Source organism: Ursus arctos, unplaced genomic scaffold (genome assembly GCF_023065955.2).
Source record: "Ursus arctos isolate Adak ecotype North America unplaced genomic scaffold, UrsArc2.0 scaffold_20, whole genome shotgun sequence".
In the NCBI taxonomy this organism is placed as follows: Eukaryota; Metazoa; Chordata; class Mammalia; order Carnivora; family Ursidae; genus Ursus; species Ursus arctos.
In genome coordinates, this window is record NW_026622875.1 from 24,038,509 (window position 1) to 24,057,051 (window position 18,543).

The following is an 18,543-nucleotide window of genomic DNA, read 5'->3' on the forward strand; positions in this document are numbered from 1 at the left end:
TCTCATAGGTCGTCTTTATGTAAATCTGTCTGACCTTTGGTAGATTTGACAGCCCTTTTCCACCCCCTGAATTTTGGACAGCTGTCTTCATTGTGACTTTACATCTGAATTACATTAATGGGATTTACTTCCCTTTTAAGAGTGCTAATTAACAGTTCTTTAATAACACTGTATCGATAATCTTGGAAGGATTAAGGAAGAAGATGGAAGCAATGCAAACGTTAGGTAAAGGAATTATATTTTCCTCCCTTAGAAGCAAGGGACCCCGGTACCACTCCGATTTGGGTCAATGTGTTAGAGTCAAGGACAGAGAAAATTTTCTACATACCCATTGAGAGTAGGGTTATGGGGCTGCCATCCCCTCCACTGTAGAATTTATATTTTAATTCTTGTTTAATGGAAAGGTAACAAATTGCTCCTTGGGTCAGAGAGTGTGAGAAAGGAAGGGAAATATTACCAGTTGTTGTTCAGCCTTTTAAGAAGTGTGGAAGTTGAGTGCAAATCGAGCCCATGTAAGATGGTCAGGGCTCCAGGAGTTTGTCCCCAGCTTGACTTCTGTCAAACTGTCTGTCTGACAAGGATGTTTTTTCCTTCCCATTGTGAGAGTTTCATCCTCGAGACATTGAATGCTTTTATCATTGCATGCTTTTGAAGAGGAAGTTGTTGGATTTTTGCCCAGTTTGGCTGCAAGTGAGGTGGGAGGAGAAGCAGGAAAGTGAGCCAAAGTGCAGTTTAACTATGCACTGTTTACCTCACATGTGTTGTGTCACGAGAAGGACAGGGGTGTTGGGAAAGCTTCCATGCTCCAAGCTACCTTTCTTATTGAAAGGTAACTTTTTAAAAGGAGGGAAAAAAACCCACAAACTACTCAGATGTAAAGCAGTCTATTGGTATATCAGGCTGCCAACATGTAGTTTGACAGTTTTCCCAGCCTTATTAGAACTAGGAAAGTGCCTAAAAGAGGCATAAAATAATTGAATTCTTGGTTGTATGGAAATTTAGGGATTATTTAATGAAATTTGACTCTTTTATTGGGTTGTTACAGTAATACATTCATAAATTTTCCCAGCATGCACGTACGTACACACACACACACGCCCTCTTTCATAAAGTCCTTCAAAGCTTTCTCAGTGCCTCTAAGAGAATGACAGAAGCCCTTACATGACCTGTAGGGCCCTGCATAGTCTTTCTAACACTGTTTCTTGTCCTCACCTTGCTTTTGTATTCTCCCTTATATTTTCCTCCAGCCCTGCTGTCCTTTCTCCACATAGAGATCTTTCTTAACTCTTGACATGTTCTCATGGCATTTCTCATTCATACAAAGATCACATGCACATTGTGATTTGTGCCTTGTCTGCTCAGTGAGAGCAAGGACTGCTTTTTTTTTTTTCCTCTCTGTATCACCAGCAGCAAACACAATGCATGGCACATAGCTGTACCCATATATTTATTGAGTCCTGGAATCCCATCCATTGCATTTTCTGTAGTCATCTTTCATTTGAACTTCCCAAGGTATCAACATTCTAGTTTGGAGTTGCTGTAAGGATAACACAGTTTTTACAAAACTGAAGAAATATTTACAACCAAAAGAAGAAAATATATATAGATCATATATATATATATATATATATATATATAAAGAAGTCATATAAGTCACTAAGGAAAATACTTTAAAACCCTAATAGGGGAAGTATGTGAATACGTAAGTCATAAAAGAAAATCTTAAAATGGCTAAAAGAGACATGAAAAATATTTATTTTTATTAGGGATCGTATAAATGAAATTCAGAGCAAAATGCTACCTATCAATTTAGCAAAAATTATTTTACACAAGAGCAGCCTAGAGATCTGTTATATACAGATCTAGAGACTGTTATATACAGTCTAGAGACTGTTGTGTTTAAAAGATAATTTTAGAGCCACACAGACCTAGTTTTAAGTCTTAGATCTTAAGCTTAGTTAAATGTATGACCTTTTGCAAATTACTTTGTTTCTTATTTGTAAAACTGGGAACTTACCTTACAGGGATTTTGTTATTAAAATTGTCAATTCATTCAGAAATATTTACTGAGTGTGTGCTTTGTGCCAGGCGCATTCTCAGGCACTGAGGATACAGCAGGGAACAAAACATCCCTGCCTGGTAGAACTCCCATTCTAATGGTGGAGAGAGAGAGACAATAAAGAAACAAATAAATAAAATGTACAAGATGTCTGGATAGTGTTGAGGTTATAGAGGAAAATGAAACAAGGAAGAGATAGCAAGTATTGTGTCACAGATAGTTCTGTAATTTTAAATAGGATGATCAGGAATTTGTCACTGAGACAGAAACATTTCAGTAAAGACTTCAAAGAAATAAGGGAGTAAATCATGTAGAGGTCTTGGGAAGGATGTTCTAGGCAGGAAAATGGAATGAGGTAATGTTGTGCCTGATACGTTTGAAGAAGGCAAGGAAGCCAGTGTAGTAGGAATAAAGTGAACAAGGGAAGGATACGAGGAAAGGTGAAGGGCCTTGTGAGCTAGGGCAGGCATACTGGCTTTCACGCTAAGGTGGAAAGCCATTGCAGAGATTTTGATTGGGGGGAGTGACATGCTATGCATACTTTTTAAATGGATTATAATGCTGTTGCATTTAAATGTGGAAGCAGGGAGGCTAATAAGGAAACTTGAATAATTGAGTAAGGGTTGATGGTGACTTGGTCTAGGGTAGGAGCTAGAGGAAGAGTGGAGGCAGAGAAGTCTTAAGTACACATTTTCAAGACAGGTAAATGCTGGTTGTGAGAGAAAGAGTCAGAGGTGACCTTAAGATTGTGGGCTTGAACAACTGCAAGGATGGAGTTGCCATTCATTAAGCAAGGTAATGTGTGAAGTGCTTAGCCTGCTGTGTGGCATCTATTAGGTGCTCCATAAAGGGTGGTTCCCTTCTCCAAAATTTCGAATAAAAATAAAAAACTGTTCTTTTCTGATATGCTTCTGTCCATCTACACAAACAGATAGAATATTTCACCAGAATAACTAGATAACAGATTATACATTTAGCTGGTACATTGAAGTTCTAGTAAACTATATTATCTGTTGGCCAAGAGATTTACCCCTCAACAGAAAATAGAACTTGTATTTTTCCATATGACAATAGGACAAAAATGGCGAGGGTATCAATAGTAATAAAACTTCTTAAAAATCAAAGAAGAAACTTACTCTGTTAAAGTTTCATTTTATGGATAACATATACATGTGACTATGCCCATTTTTTTTCTCCTTTCAGGATGCTGCCTTATGGCTGTTTAGCAACAGGAGACCGCTCTGGCCTCATTGAAGTTGTGAGCACCTCTGAAACAATTGCTGACATTCAGCTGAACAGTAGCAACGTGGCTGCTGCAGCAGCCTTCAACAAAGATGCCCTTCTGAACTGGCTTAAAGAATACAATTCTGGGTTAGTTTATCATTCTTCTAAACAAACAACCAGACAAATAACTGTTTTTTCAAGTAGAATCATCAGTGTCCTAGAGGAAATGTTAGTGTTACTTATTGCTTTATTTCAGGTTAGATCAGAATGACAAATAGGCCTTCCTAAAGTCTCACAGATGGTTAGCATTAAATTCTCCTTTATCTAGATCAAATTTCAGAGCCTTGTAGTAGTTACAGTCTAAGAATTTATGAATTTTTAAAATAATTTTTTGAATGTGTCAACTTCTGTAATTACATGAATGTATGAACTTAGTAAGTTTTCAGTAGATTTTTACAATAGAAGTAAATGAGTTTGTAGACTGTGATTGCTCCAAATTAAAAAAAAAACCACAGGGCTGGGAATTGTGTTATTAATGGTTACTATGTTGGGAAAGCCCTAATCATATACAATTGAGGAATTTCACAGTGAGGGGAAAACACTGTAAGTATATTTGGCTAATGACTTAAAAGTCAGATATATATTTTATCATTGTCAACACCGAAGGACTTGTATGTGAGAATTAGTTTTCATATTTCGATCTTAAGACCTTGTCTCTAAAGGGTCTGTATTACTAACTTCTAATTTAAGTCAGTGATTTTAAGTATTGGAACTTAACTCTTAAACATGGAATTCTAGTGTTAGGTCAAAACTGACCAAAAAATGTTCTAAAGCCCAGTATCAGCTAGCAAAGCTGATGGTCTCCTCTGTTATTATGCATATGAACTTACTCCCAACCCCAATGAAGCTCAGTCCCCAGGACACATCAGTTTGAATGGCTGAGGTCCAGTTATCTGATGTCTTTGAGTCTTCCTGTTGACTCCTTTCTGCCCTCTTCTGCAGTGTTCATCCTCCCTCTTTTGGCTGCTCCAGAATGTTCTGCTCATAGGGTTTTAGCAGCTCTGTGTTGCCTTTCTACTCACAATTAAAAAGGAAGCAGAAGTGTGAATTGGGTCTCATCCCATACTTTTGGAGACGGAAAACCTTTGTTGCTGCATTTATTTATTTATTTATTTATTTATTTATTTATTTATTTCTCTCTCTCTCTTTCAGGGATGACCTAGACCGAGCCATTGAGGAGTTTACCTTGTCCTGTGCCGGCTACTGTGTAGCTTCTTATGTCCTTGGGATTGGTGATAGACATAGTGACAACATCATGGTCAAAAAAACCGGCCAGGTGAGCTGCTCCCCAGAGTCTGCCAAGGGCCTCGGTGATGCTATTACTTACATACAGCCCAGTCTCTTGTGCAATTCAGGCAGATTCTTTAGTGATTCTCAGAGTTATGTCTTTGTGCTTTCCCTTTATTTCCCATCCCTCGTTTCACATACCATCTGCTTCATATATTCATTGGTTTGTTTGCTTAAAGTTAGGTGATAAGCACTTGTCTGTCTAATGTTTGAAAAGTTATTGTACTTATTTAAAACGACATATTCTTTCAATATAAGATTTGGGGAAAGGGGCACTTGGGTGGTACAGTCGGTTGAGCATCTGACTCTTGGTTTCATCTCAGGCCATGGTCTCAGAGTCATGGGATTGAGCCCCACTTCAGGCCCTGCACTCAGTGGGGAGTCTGCTTGGGACTGTCCTTCTCCTTCGTCCCTCCACGCCAGATTCACTCTCTCTGTCTCTCAAATGAATAAATAAATCTTAAAAAAAAAAAAAAAAAGATTTGGGGAAGAATTAATGAGAAGCTCCTGAAACACTAAGCCAAAAAAAGCTTTGTCAAGGAAAAAGATGGGCAAAAAGGAAATGTAGTCATAGTTTACTGTTGCCACATGGCTTAGCTTTGAAATGTATTTATATAGCCTGAAGAGTGTAAACACGGAGTGTTGATTTGACCAGAAATTATGATATACTGTGCCTCGTTGTATAGCATTACATCAGCACAAAGTACTAAGTCTTTACCTTCCATAATTTATTTGAAAACTAGGAGGTAAAAAATAAGTATAAACATACCATTTTTAAAAAATGGAGGAAAAACCCATGAAAGAGTGGGGAGAAGTTACCACTAAATAGTAGCACTAAGGGTGTTGAGAGGGCTGCTGGGGCAAGACTGTACTTTTTTTTTTGTTTCCGTATGTAGAAATATTGACCAAAATAGTTTGATACATAGAACTATTTGACTTTTTTTTTTTTTTTAAAGATTTTATTTATTTATTTGACAGAGATAGAGACAGCCAGCGAGAGAGGGAACACAAGCAGGGGGAGTGGGAGAGGAAGAAGCAGGATCCCAGCAGAGGAGCCTGATGTGGGGCTCGATCCCAGAACGCCGGGATCACGCCCTGAGCCAAAGGCAGACGCTTAACAACTGCGCCACCCAGGCGCCCCTCTTTTTCTTCTTTTTTACTTTGACTTTTTAAAGATTTGTCTTTCCCACTGGGTAAATGCAGTTTAATATCAGGTCTGGGTTATTATTAAGTGTAAAAGATCTATGAGTGTTAGAAACACTCTTCCCAAGTGACCCAATAGTCTTTGAAAAGAGAGAAGGGCTCATGAACATTTTGTAATGTATGTAATTATCAAATCACTATGTTGTACACCTGAAACTAATATATTATTGTGTATCAACTATATATGTCAATAAAAAGAGTGAGAAAGGGGCTCAGTTGAGGATCAGTGTAGTGTTGGGGGCCTAGGACTGCTGAGATCTTGCCTTTCTCTTTGGAACCAGAGAAACAAGAGAAGCTAAGTTCCATTTGTTTTCCAGCTCTTCCACATTGACTTTGGACATATTCTTGGAAATTTCAAGTCTAAATTTGGCATTAAAAGGGAACGGGTGCCTTTTATTCTTACCTATGATTTCATTCATGTGATTCAACAAGGAAAAACAGGAAACACAGAGAAGTTTGGCCGGTGAGTATTGCCCTCATGTCATGGATAAAACATACCTGACATTCTCTCATCTGACTAGCTGGACTAGCATTTCTTAACTGAGATATATTTAGATCAGGGAAATATTTAGTGTGCTAACTGGGGGCTTTTGGGGAATTTGCCTGTCAGATCCATGTTCTGGTTCAGAGTGGAGAAACGGAATCTAGAAATTTGAAGTAAGTTACTGTGTTTTATTCCAATAGTATACCGCTATTTATCTGTCCTAGAAAATTCTCTGAAACTATTAAGACATTTCATAATGAGATGCTGAGAGGGACAGGCATTTTGCTCTCATTCTAAGGGAGCCAGCGTTCAGAACTTTGTAATCTCTGATCTAGTCCTTACTACTTGTAGGTATCCAAGCACATTACTTGTCTTCTTGTCTTTGTTTCTTCATCATAAAATAGGGACAAAAGTAATTAAATTTTAGGGCTCTTCTGGAGCACCTGGGTGGCTCAGTCAGTTAAGCATCCGACTCTTGATTTTGGCTCAGGTCATGATCTTAGTTTTGTGGGATCGAGCCCCATGTCAGGATTCCATGCTCAGTGGGGAGTCTGCTCCTCTTCCTCTCCCTCTGTCCCTCCGCAAGCTCGCTCTCAGTCTCTCTCTCTTAAATAAATAAATTTTTTTTAAAGATTTTATTTATTTATTTGACAGAGATAGAGACAGCCAGCGAGAGAGCGAACACAAGCAGGGGGAGTGGGAGAGGGAGAAGCAGGCTCATAGCGGAGGAGCCTGATGTGGGGCTCGATCCCATAACGCTGGGATCATGCCCTGAGCCAAAGGCAGACGCTTAACCGCTGTGCCACCCAGGCGCCCCTAAATAAATAAATTTTAAAAATTTAGGGCTATTACGGTAATTAGAGTTAAGTTATATGATGTGACCAACTCATACTTATGTGCTTGCCAAATGATTGCTGTTATCATTTGTAGTTCTGCCTGAGTTTCTGCAGAATATACCTCTGGGTGTTCATTTTTCTTTTTGGCAAAATTAGGAAGATAGCATTGAATGGTCCTTTTGAAAACTATCTTTAAGAGGAGAGAGAGGGAAAGCAAGATGATATGGAATTGCAATGCAGAAGCACTGATACTGACTTGGGGGGGGATCAAAGAAACTAGTCTCTGGAGTTAGGCTACAAATCTAGAATCTACAAATATGTTCAGAAATCCTCATGGATTATAAATTACCACGTGTTTTAAACTAGTTTTTGGGTCTCAGAGAATTAAAAAGCACAGAGTAAGCCATTTATTAGAATTTCAATTTAGTGTGTGTGATTTTAGACAGCTAGATTTAGTCTATGTAAATTTTATTCTTGGGACAATTTTCAAAGAGTTTTAAAAAATCAGAAATGAACCTTCAGGAGAAAATTTCCAGCTCATACGGAGTCTAGATATGTCTCTCTTGTTTGCCTTCATGAAATTTGCTCTCCTCTCTAATACCATGTTCTTGTGATTTGTTGCATCAACTGCAGCTTCCGCCAGTGTTGTGAGGATGCATATCTGATTCTACGACGGCACGGGAATCTCTTCATCACTCTTTTTGCACTGATGTTGACTGCAGGGCTTCCTGAGCTCACATCAGTCAAGGATATACAGTATCTTAAGGTACAAACCCCTTTTCTTTGTATATTGGACTTTGTAGGCATGAAGCTCAACTATACCTATCTATTTCATTTAAATGTTCAAAGGGAATGAAATAAAGCCGTTTCCTGTTATTCTGTTCTTACCCAGGAATGGCAGTGACAAGCAGCTTGAGTAATTGTCTTGCAGTAATCCTAAATTTCATCTTCAAAAACCCTTTGGCAGAGATTATATTATATATATATATATTATATTATCACCCTACCTTTTGTCATTCTTCATCCTACAAAAGGCATTTAAATAAGAACATGAGGCACACAGCTTGATGGTGGCTGGGGAGGCATGGCTGAGATTTTGACATTTGCATGTCACTGTGGAGGATATATAAGATAAGATTTTTTTTTTCCCTTTCATTTTTAGGACTCTCTTGCCTTAGGGAAGAGTGAAGAAGAAGCACTCAAGCAATTTAAGCAAAAATTTGATGAGGCACTCAGGGAAAGCTGGACTACTAAAGTAAACTGGATGGCCCACACAGTTCGGAAAGACTACAGATCTTAATGATCAGCCTTTGCTCCTAATGTATTTGTTGGTTTTGTTTAGTTTTCAATTTGCACTTGCACTAAATTGAACACGACCCTGCCAGAGATGTTATAAAGGGAATGAAATCCTGGAACTCAGTTAAATTAAGACCAAGGCATCCCACAGAACCTAATCTGAACAATCCCCAATGACCACCCTCTGCTTTATTGAATGCTTCCAAGATTCATCATGAAAACTCCCAACATAATGGATAATCATTTCCTGCTGACTTTGCACGCCGAAGAATGCTACTAGAGATTGTTTTCTGTCTTCTTCTTCTCCTTCTTCTTCTTCTTCTTCTTTTTTTTTAAGTATTTGGTACTTTTCCAGAAAGGTGTAAATACTTCTTTTTGTATTGTGACCAAGTGTTATCACTCAGCCAACTTATCCACACATGGGGACTGGTAGTTGTTCTTAAAAGAAAGGTATCTTTCTTCCCTTTTTAAATTATATCAACTATAAATTATAACATAATTTGAAATTATGATTATTTTTCAAAAGAAATCTTTAAATCTGTGGAAAGATTAGCTCTTCTGTTGATATTTATCTGCCATGACAGCATCATTCCTACCAGACTTGGTGAAAATCTGCTCGTGAGGCAAATATAATATATATGCTGCATATATATTTATAAAATTTCTAGTGGGAGTTCTGTAAAAAAAAAAAAAAAGACATTTCTTTGGTTTTTTTTCCATCTGTGTTTTAAAGTTTTACAAAAAGAGCTTTTTCCTAAGTTTCCTAAGTTACTTTTTTAGTTAACTATATGAGATCCAGTTCTTCCAGTTGCTTCTGTAATGAGGCACATAGTAATTTCAGTTTTTACATGGTATCTATGAAAGAGTTCACTTCATAGAGCATAATACTTGAGCAAATGCATCCAAGACAGAAAACAAATGAAAAGAAACTATTTATGGAATCATCTCCAGACCTAAAATTCAGTATTTTAGTAAAATGCCAGCTGTTCTTACTGTATTTATTAAAACTTGTAATAATGTGATTTTTCAAGGATATTAGTTCAAATTGAAATGGTTTCATGCCACATGGAATTCTTTAATTTATTTGTTGAGGTACCATACATTTAGGGTGCTAGATGGCAAATAATGTTAATATGTGCAATAAGAACTACTGGTTTGAATGTGTAAATGGATGCTCTTTCTGAGTACTGGCAATATCCAGCAAAACTACTGCTTTTTCTCCAAAGACTTTTGGGAGCTCTCAATCCTCAGTGACATGAAAAAGAGAACCGAATATTTACCCTGTGACTGAGTTTTCTATAGGAATTTTATTAAAGATTGTTTAATTTTGTTGTTCTCCTTAATGTTCTCAGTCAAATAAATGGGTGAGCTGGTTTCAGCTGCTCTTGGGATGTGTGGGCTGCTTCTTTATGGCTAGCACAGGCCTTTAGCTCTTGGCACTGGAACTCTAAGAAATGGTCAAGTCAATAAACAAATCAATCTGAGAAGTAGGCTGAGGCTCATGGTCTCCTCTCTGACTTCTCTCTGCTTCCCGGCCCCAGCAGGCAGTGTGGGAGGCCTCTTGGATTTTGGTAGGAGCATGAGGCTCATCAAGTTTTCGTATCTTTGCAAGGTGCCCTGACGTTAGGGAGATTGCCCCTTCAGTGACTGAGTACCCAAGCCACGGCCAGACTATGGCCACTTTGTAATTCTCTTCCACGGGGCAGATGTTCAGAGCAAGTCATAGTTTCTTAGTTCTGTCAGCTAAGGATGGATATTGGCCTCTGAACTGACCATTCCCAGGGCTGGTTCAGACTTAAAATTCCAGGCATAGGACCGTGGAAGGATAGATTTGTTCAAGGATCCTTGTCTGGTGGCAGTCTATGTTTACATGCACTAGGTCTTGCTGGTCAGGGGTTTGGAGACTGGTGAACATTGCCAGCTAGAAGTGGACACCACTGTTTCTAGAGGAGTTTACTCAGCCCATAGGGAGCCTTGGTAAAATACATGCCAAATCAATGAATGTGAATGTGAAGAGTAAGAAAGGTAAATGAACCCTCCTGGACAGTGCTGGGCCTGAGCCCAGGATGGTTTGGACTCCTCTCCACCCTCTCTGCCATAAGCCCCTCAAAGATAACCAGGACACTGTGATACAGTAGCCCCTGTAGCTGCTGACCACTCCTAACGGATGCTCCCCACATACTTGCTGAATTGCATATTTCTGATTCTCAGGGGCTGTGGCAGAACCAGAGAAGAGGAGGTAGAAGGCAGAGGATAGCAGCCTAGAAGCCTGGGCTGCAGGATGAGCTTGTTGCATGGGGGCTGGTTATCTAGTACCTTGGCTGTTGAGTGCTCTGGTCAACAATAAATCTTAGCCCAAAACACTTGGCTCCTTGTCTTTTGGTCCTGTCCCAAGTTTATCCAATGTTTTGGAAACCCTGTGCATTTCCATACTTGAGGGCAGCCTCTGTGTCTGCCTGGGTCTGGGAAGACAAAGGATGGCTTTGTTGAACAAGTAATTCCTGAGTATTAACCTCAAAAGTCTATAGGCAGACCCTAGGCTGCAGAGACCAATATTTGCAATCCAGATCTTCCTCTCTTACCCTTGAGTAAAGTATTTTTTTCCCAGGGTCTGAGCTTCCTAGTTTGTAAAATGGGACTGATAATAACTGCCATACTCATTTCTGTGTGGTGGGAAGAGGCTAGGTTAAGACTTTGAATGAGACCATAGGCTGAGTCCCAATTCAGAGGCAAACTCCTTTCTTTCCCTGCTTCCCCCACTTGAAAGCCACTAAAGGGAGGAATCTCAGGGAAGGAAAGCACCTTCCAGAGCTCTGTCCGAGGAGGTCCCTGCAGTGTCTTCTCAGTTCTGCCTTGTCCAGCCCACAGCCCTGACTATTAGCACCAGACCAGTCAGGCACCCTGTAATGCAGAGGTCACTTGTCTGCAGAAGGTAAAAGGTCCATGGGGTGGAGAGTAGAGATGGACATGTGACCCTGACTGTTGAATGGGCAGCTTTTAAAAAGGAGGGGGCAAGTGCTAGGGTTTCTTGGAGCAGAGGGCCTCTGGGCTGAGTCTTCAAAGACAGATAGAAGCTAGGTGAAGGGGTGATAGGTAAGATTAAGCAGGAAGGTACAGCATGTTACAAAGGCTTGGAGGGGAGGAAAAACGGGATCCTTGGGCAAACAGGCTCAACAGTTATTTCTTTGCATCTGCCTCTTCCCCTTCCTACACTCCAGAACGCCGCACTTCTCAGGGATCCAGACAGGATCTAAACTTGTCATGCCATCCTGGAGCCTCCTCCTCTTTCACTGTGGCAGTTTTATCTCCCTTGTCTGATGATGGGAAAAATGTCTGACATCACCTGCTGGACTATTCCTGCTCTAAAATGTATAACTAATGGATTTTTTGGAACTTAGGGTTCCTTCCCACTTTTGGTAAAGCCCAGGTTCAACACTCAGAAAACTCTCCCCATTCAAATCCCCAACTTTTTTTTATTGTGAGAAATGGCACATAAAGTGTATAAAATAAGGCATATAAATAGGCTTAGCAAATATTCTAGAGCAGACATCCAGAAAACCATCCCATAGGTCAAGAAAGAACATTGCCAACACTTCAGAAGCCCTACCAGTTCCCCTTCCTGGTCAGGACTTCCTCCTCTCTGCCAACAAAATCACTGTCTGTTTGATGGCAATCATCTCCTTTCCTGACTTAACAGTTACGCTACCTACTTCTTGGGTCAGGCTTCTTTCGCTCAACGTTATGTCTTTCAGGTTCAGCCATGCGTTGGCATCATTCTTTATCATCACCACACAATATTCCATCTTAATGAATACCCTATAATCTATATATCCTTTCTACCGTTAGAACACATACATGTGGTTTCTAGTTTGAGGCTATTATAAATAAATAATGCTGCTATGATGAGTATAATTTATCTGCTGATTCACAGATGTATATATTTCTTTGGATGTATATACTTAAGATTAAAATTAATTGGTCATAGGATTATGCATACCTTTATTTTGACTAAGGAATGCTAAAATAAGTGGTTGTGCCAACTTACCTTCCTCCAATTCTTAATTCTTATCGCTCCATGTTCTCACCAGTACCCAGTTAGCCAACATTTTAAAAACTAGCCATTCTGATGTGGGGGGTGAAAAAATTTGCATTCTCTGAAGAGTAATGAGATTAAATTGCTTTTTTTCCTTTGTGAATTGCCTGCTTAAGTCCTTTGTCCGTTTATTTATTTGGATACCTGCTGTTCGTTTTTTTTATTGTTGTTCTGAAGACAGTGTTGTTTTTAATATTGCTTTTTGTTTTTTGTTACGTGAAATTATGTGTTTTGTGTACAAGCTTTGTGTCAGTCACATGTTGAAAATATGGTTTCCACTCAGTGTGTGACTTTCACATTCTCTTAATGTTTCTTGTCATAACACAAGATCTTAATTTTAATGTAAAATTTATCATTATTTTCCTTTATGGTTAATATCCCTTGTGTAGTATTTAAGGTATGTTTCTCTACCCTAAGGTCATGAAGATGCTCTCCTGGACTATTCTCTAAAAGCTCTTCAAAAGAAAAAAACAAACCTATTCCATTTAGATCTGTAATGTACCTGGAATTGCTTTTTATAAATAGTGTGAAGTGTTTTTTCCTAGGCACCAAGTTGTCATAGTATCTTTTATTGGGATCCTTTGACCACTGTTCTATAGATCCACCCTTGTCATAAGCCAGGTGTCCATATATTACAGGAGCCTGCTTCTGGACTCTAGAAGATATCCAGTAGATTTCACCTCCCTATTTTTATTTTTTAAGTTAATTTATCATATTCATACATAGCATTTAGCGTGTACTAGGCATTCATCTAAACTGTATATATTTAATCTGTATAACAACCTTACGTACAGGTGCAAGTGTCCTTCCCTACTTTACAGATGAGAAAACTGAGGCTTAGAAGGTTAAATAATTTGTCCATAGTCAGAAAGTAAGAGCCAGCATTCAAACTCAGGGAATCTGTCTTAAGTGTTAATGCTCTTTCCTCACAATTATCAAATGATGCCTCAATACACATTTCAGAATCTGCTTGTTGAGATCCACGAAAAGAAACCTGTGGAAATTCTGAATGAAATTGCATTATAGATTAGGTTGAAACAAATTCACATTTTAAGACTATTGACTCTTCCAATCTATGACAATGGAGTAAACTTCATTTAGATCCTCTTTAATTTATGTGCACAATGATTAGTTTTCTCTGTAGAGTCTTCTATAGCTTTTGTTAGATTTCTGGGTGATTTTAAGTTTCATTGTTGCTAATCTATAGCAGTGGTTTTCCAAATATGGTCCCCTAAGTAGGATTATTAGCATCTCCTGGGAACAGCTTAGAACTACAAATTCTTGAGGACCTCCCCTCCCCTCTGCAAGACCTACTGAATCTGAACCACTAGAGATGGAATCCAGCAACCTGTATTTTAATACAGCTTTAACACGTTTCAGAGCAATAAATAGATACACAGTTGATGTTTGCATTTAGCAGACATACTTAACATTCTATTAATCCTATTTATAGAACTTATTTTGATTTTGCACACATGATCTACAAATACAGTTTTATTTCTTCCTTTCCATTCCCTTCAACATTTTGTTTCTTTTTCTTGATCTTCTGCCCTATTTAGGAATTGCAATAAAATGTTGAATAGAAGCAATACTAAATCTTTTATTGATCTCAAAGGGAAACTTTTCAATATTAAGTATGGTATATGTTCTGGAATCTGGATCTTTTACCAGATTAAAGAAGCATGCTTCAACTCCCAAGGGATTTTTTTTTTCAATCATGAAAGGATTCTGAGTTTATCAAATTATTCTTCTGCATTTTACTAAGGTTTTTCCTCATTTGGTAAGTTGTATCAATTAATGTTCAAATTTTAAACCATGGTTTACATTCCTGGAATGAGCCCAACTTGATTGTGATGTATTTTTTAAAATATACTATAAGATATGATTTGCCAATATTTCATTTGGGATTTTTGCATCTATTTTTATCAGTGGGATTGGCCCATGAATTTCTTTTAAGATCTGTGTTAGGTTTTGTTACCAAGGTTTTGTGACCTTATGACACAGGTAAGATTGGCATTATTTCTTACTTAAAAATCTGATAAAGAGTTTTGACAGTGACCTGATATTTTCTTTGAGGTATGGATTTCATTAATAGGTAGAGGAATATTCAGATTTTTATCTTATTGTGTCCATTTTAAAGAGTTGTAATTTCTAGGAATGTGTCCATCTACATTTTAAGTTTTATTTCTATAAAGTAATTGATGTGTTAGGAGTTTATTAATGTTGCATTATTATATTGATGTCCTCTTTTCATTCTTGTTTGTGGTTAGTGCCTTCTCTATTTTCTTCATTAGTCTCGCTAGAGGTTTTTCCATTATATCAGTCTTTACAAAGAATTTGCTTTTTGGCTTTTTTGATTCTCTAATGTTATGTTTGTTTTCAACATTCCTTTCATCCCTATTATTTCCTTCCTTCTACTTTATTTGGTCTTACTTTCCCCTCTCCAATTTGTAAGATGGTTGCTTAGTCAATTGACTTTAGCTTTTATAATAACAATCTTTATCTGCATCCCCTAAGTTTTGAGATGAATCGTCTTTTCATCACCATTCAGTAAAAAGTATGTTCTAATCTCCATCTTTCTTTCTGTGCGAATTGCTGATTATTTACAAATATATTTCCAAATACATGTGAATTTTCTCATTACTATTTTATTGTTGATTTTTAGATTGATTGCATGGCATTCAGAAAACATCTGTATGATTTCAATTCTTTCAAATTTGTGCGGCTTGTTTTTATGACTCACAATATGGTCAAGTATTATAAATGTTCAGTGTACATGTGAAAAAAATCCATATACTGCAAAAGTGTTCTACATATGTTCATTAGATCAGTTCTGTTGAGTTGTTTATATATCTTTATTGGGTTTTTGCCTAGTATCTATGAGAGATAAGTTAAGATATCCCACTATGATTTTGGATTTGCCTATTCTGGTTATGTCGGTTTCAATAGTTTGAGGCAATATTATTAGGTGCTTACAAATTTAGAGTTGATTTATATCCCTGGTGAATTGAACCATTTAAGAAATTGTTTTAAAGTGTTCTCTGTGTTTCTGGCAATGCTTTTTGCTTTGATGTCTACTTTAATTGATATTAATATAGTTATGCCAGCTTTCATTTGGTTAGCGGCTGCATGGTACATTTTTTCTTTACACCTTTTATAGACCTTATAAATGTTTCTCTTGTAAATTGCAGGTAGTTTTTTCTTTTTAAATCCATTTAACACTTCTTATCTGTTAATTTAAGCATTCACATTTACATTTAATGTAATTGCCAATATATTTGGGGTTAAGTGAACCATTTTACTATGTAGTTTTATTTTTTTCTAGCTTTTCTTTTTTTGTGTTCCTTTTTCCATGATTTTCTTTCCAGCTTTAATGGAATTTTAAAATATTTTTTCTATTAATTTGGAAATCACAGTCTCTCACCATTCTTTTATTGATACACTAGGTTACAACTTGCATACTAGACTTAATCTTTGTCTAATGTTACTTGGTACTTTTATCATCTTCCCAGACAATGCAAGTAACTCTTCTTACTTCTCTCCCAATCTAGATGCTATTGTTGTTGGATTTTAATTATATATCATTGTTAAATCCCACAGGAAAGCATTGGTTTATACAGCCACTGTTCATTTAGCTATACAGATGGTCCCTGACTTAACAATGGTTTGACTTAAGATTTTTCAGCTTTACAACAGTGTGAAAGTAGTACTCATTCAGTAGAAACTGTACTTTGAATTTTTAATTTTGCACTTTTCCTGGGCTGGTGATCATGTAGTATGATACACTCTTGTGCTGCTGGGCAGTAGCAGCAAGCCATCACTCCATTTCAGGCATGCCATCATGGGGGTAAACAACTGAAAAACTTATAACCATTCTGTACCTATACAATGGTTTTTACTTTCAGTACAGTATTGAATAAATTACATGAGACATTCAACACTTTATTATAAAATACGCTTTGGGTTAGGTGATTTTGCTCACTGTAGGCTAATGTAAGTGTTCTGAGCATGTTGAAGATAGGCTAAGCTATGATGTTCAGTCAGTTTTTAATGCATTTTTGACTTAAGATATTCAAATTACAATGGGTTTATTGGGACATAACCCCATCATAAGTCAAGGGAGATCTGTACCTATGTTTTTACCATTATCATTGATTTTCATCCTTTTTCTTGCATTTTCAAGTTTTCATCTGGGATCATTTTTTTCTTAGGCCAAAGAAAACCCTTTCATATTTCTTTTAGTTTTTACTCTTGATTAATTTCATCAAACTTTTGTTTGCCAGATAATAAATGGTAGTTTTGCTGGGTATAAAAATTTAGGTTGGTAGTTAACTTATTTTAGCACTTTGAAGGGATTTTTCCACTGAAAAATCAATTTTTTCTACTGAAACAGTAACATTTTAGTGTGTATTTTTTCTACTAACTGCTTTTAAAGATTTTCTGTTTGTCTTTGGTTTTTAGCAGTTTTACTATGATATGCCTGGGTGTTTTGTTTTGTTTTGTTTCTGTTTTTTGTATTCTCCCTGTTTGGTGTCTGCAGAACTTCTTGAATCCATACCTTGCTACCTTTCATCATTTGGAAAATTATCTTCAAATCTGTCTCTGTGTAATTCTCTTTTTGGAACTCCATTTATACTTATTTGACCTTTAACCGTGTAGTCTATATTTATTACTTTCTCCTCTATAATCTCTTTGTATTTTTCTTCTAGATCTTTCCTTCTTACCTGTTTTCCAGTTTCGTATTTTTCTGATCTTGAGTTACAAATTTCATTGTGTATTTTTCAATTCTACAGTTTCTGTTTGGTTCTTTTTAAATTCTTTTTTTTTTTCTGTTCCCTTTGAAATTCTCAGAGTTGTCTTTATTATTTTGAACATTTTAAACATAGTTAAGTTCTACATTTAGTGAACTCTTAAACTGCAGACCCTGTGGGTCTGTTTCCATTGCTTCATTATTTTTGCTGACACCAATTTATGTTGTTGCGTCTCATTTGCTTGTGTATTTATTTATGCTGCATACTCACATTCACGGTAACTCTAATTTCAAAAACAAACCAGCTCTTTATTATTATTTCTTAAGTTATGCTCTTTGGAATCCCAGCCCAAAGTGTGGGAATTTTGTTAGAGTTCCCCAGCATTAGCATTCATGGACCCCAAGTTGTATCTCCCTAGCCCTGCTAAGCTATCAAAAGTGCTGTTTAGTTTCTTTACCTCTTATTGTGGAATCAGTAAACATTCCCAGGGTTAAGTGGTTCCAAATGCCTGGCTCACAATTTTGGGTTTCTGTCTTCTGCTACATCTTGGCATAGAAATTCATCACTGCCTTTTTAGCTCTCTGGTGCCTTCAAGAAGATATGTTCTCTATTTTGATTGTTTTTTTTAAGTTGTCATTAGCAAGAGAACTGTCAGCATTACCTTTTCCAACTTTACTCTTAACCCTACTAACTCTCCACCCACTTTAATGTGGCTTCTGCTTCAGTTCATTCAGACTGAGTGTTAATTTTGCCACCAGCATCCTGGATGTTGCCAACTCTAATGGACACTTTCCAGTTCTCATCCTCCTCACTTAAGCAGCAATGTGACATAGTTAACTATTCATGTTTTATAATACTTTCTACATCTTAGGATTTTCCTTCTATATCTTAGGATTTTCTACCATCTCAAAACGCTCCTCATTCTGTTTTACTAACACTTGAAAAAATATATAAAGACATACACATTATATAGGGTGTCTCTTTTCTTTCTTTCTTTTCTTTTCTTTTTTTTTTTTTTTTTTTTACAAAATTGCACTATGTTTATACCTGCTTTTCTGCAACTTGCTTTTCTTTTACTCAAAAGTAAGTTACGGAAATCTCTGCACTTCATTCTGAATGGATGGACTAGTTTCTGGTGTACTATAATTTATTCAGTCATTTCTCTGTAAATGGGCATTCACAATTTCCAGGGTTTTTTCCCCCACTATGAACAATGCTGCAATAAACATCCTTATGTATATATTCTTATA

The 18,543-nt window shown here is 37.1% G+C and overlaps 1 protein-coding gene across 5 annotated transcripts in view; it reads left to right on the forward strand.

Annotated features, from left to right (window-relative positions):
• The window catches only part of PIK3CB (phosphatidylinositol-4,5-bisphosphate 3-kinase catalytic subunit beta), a 192,787-nt gene extending 174,244 nt beyond the window's left edge, over positions 1 to 18,543 (forward strand). For all 5 annotated transcript variants that reach the window (XM_026497132.4, XM_044383447.3, XM_044383446.3 and 2 more), the window contains exons 20-24: positions 3,263 to 3,430; positions 4,496 to 4,619; positions 6,151 to 6,296; positions 7,787 to 7,919; positions 8,316 to 18,543. In XM_026497132.4, the coding sequence (XP_026352917.1) occupies positions 3,263 to 3,430; positions 4,496 to 4,619; positions 6,151 to 6,296; positions 7,787 to 7,919; positions 8,316 to 8,453 (709 nt within the window). In that variant the 3' untranslated portion in view covers positions 8,454 to 18,543. The remainder of the gene's footprint in view (positions 1 to 3,262; positions 3,431 to 4,495; positions 4,620 to 6,150; positions 6,297 to 7,786; positions 7,920 to 8,315) is intronic.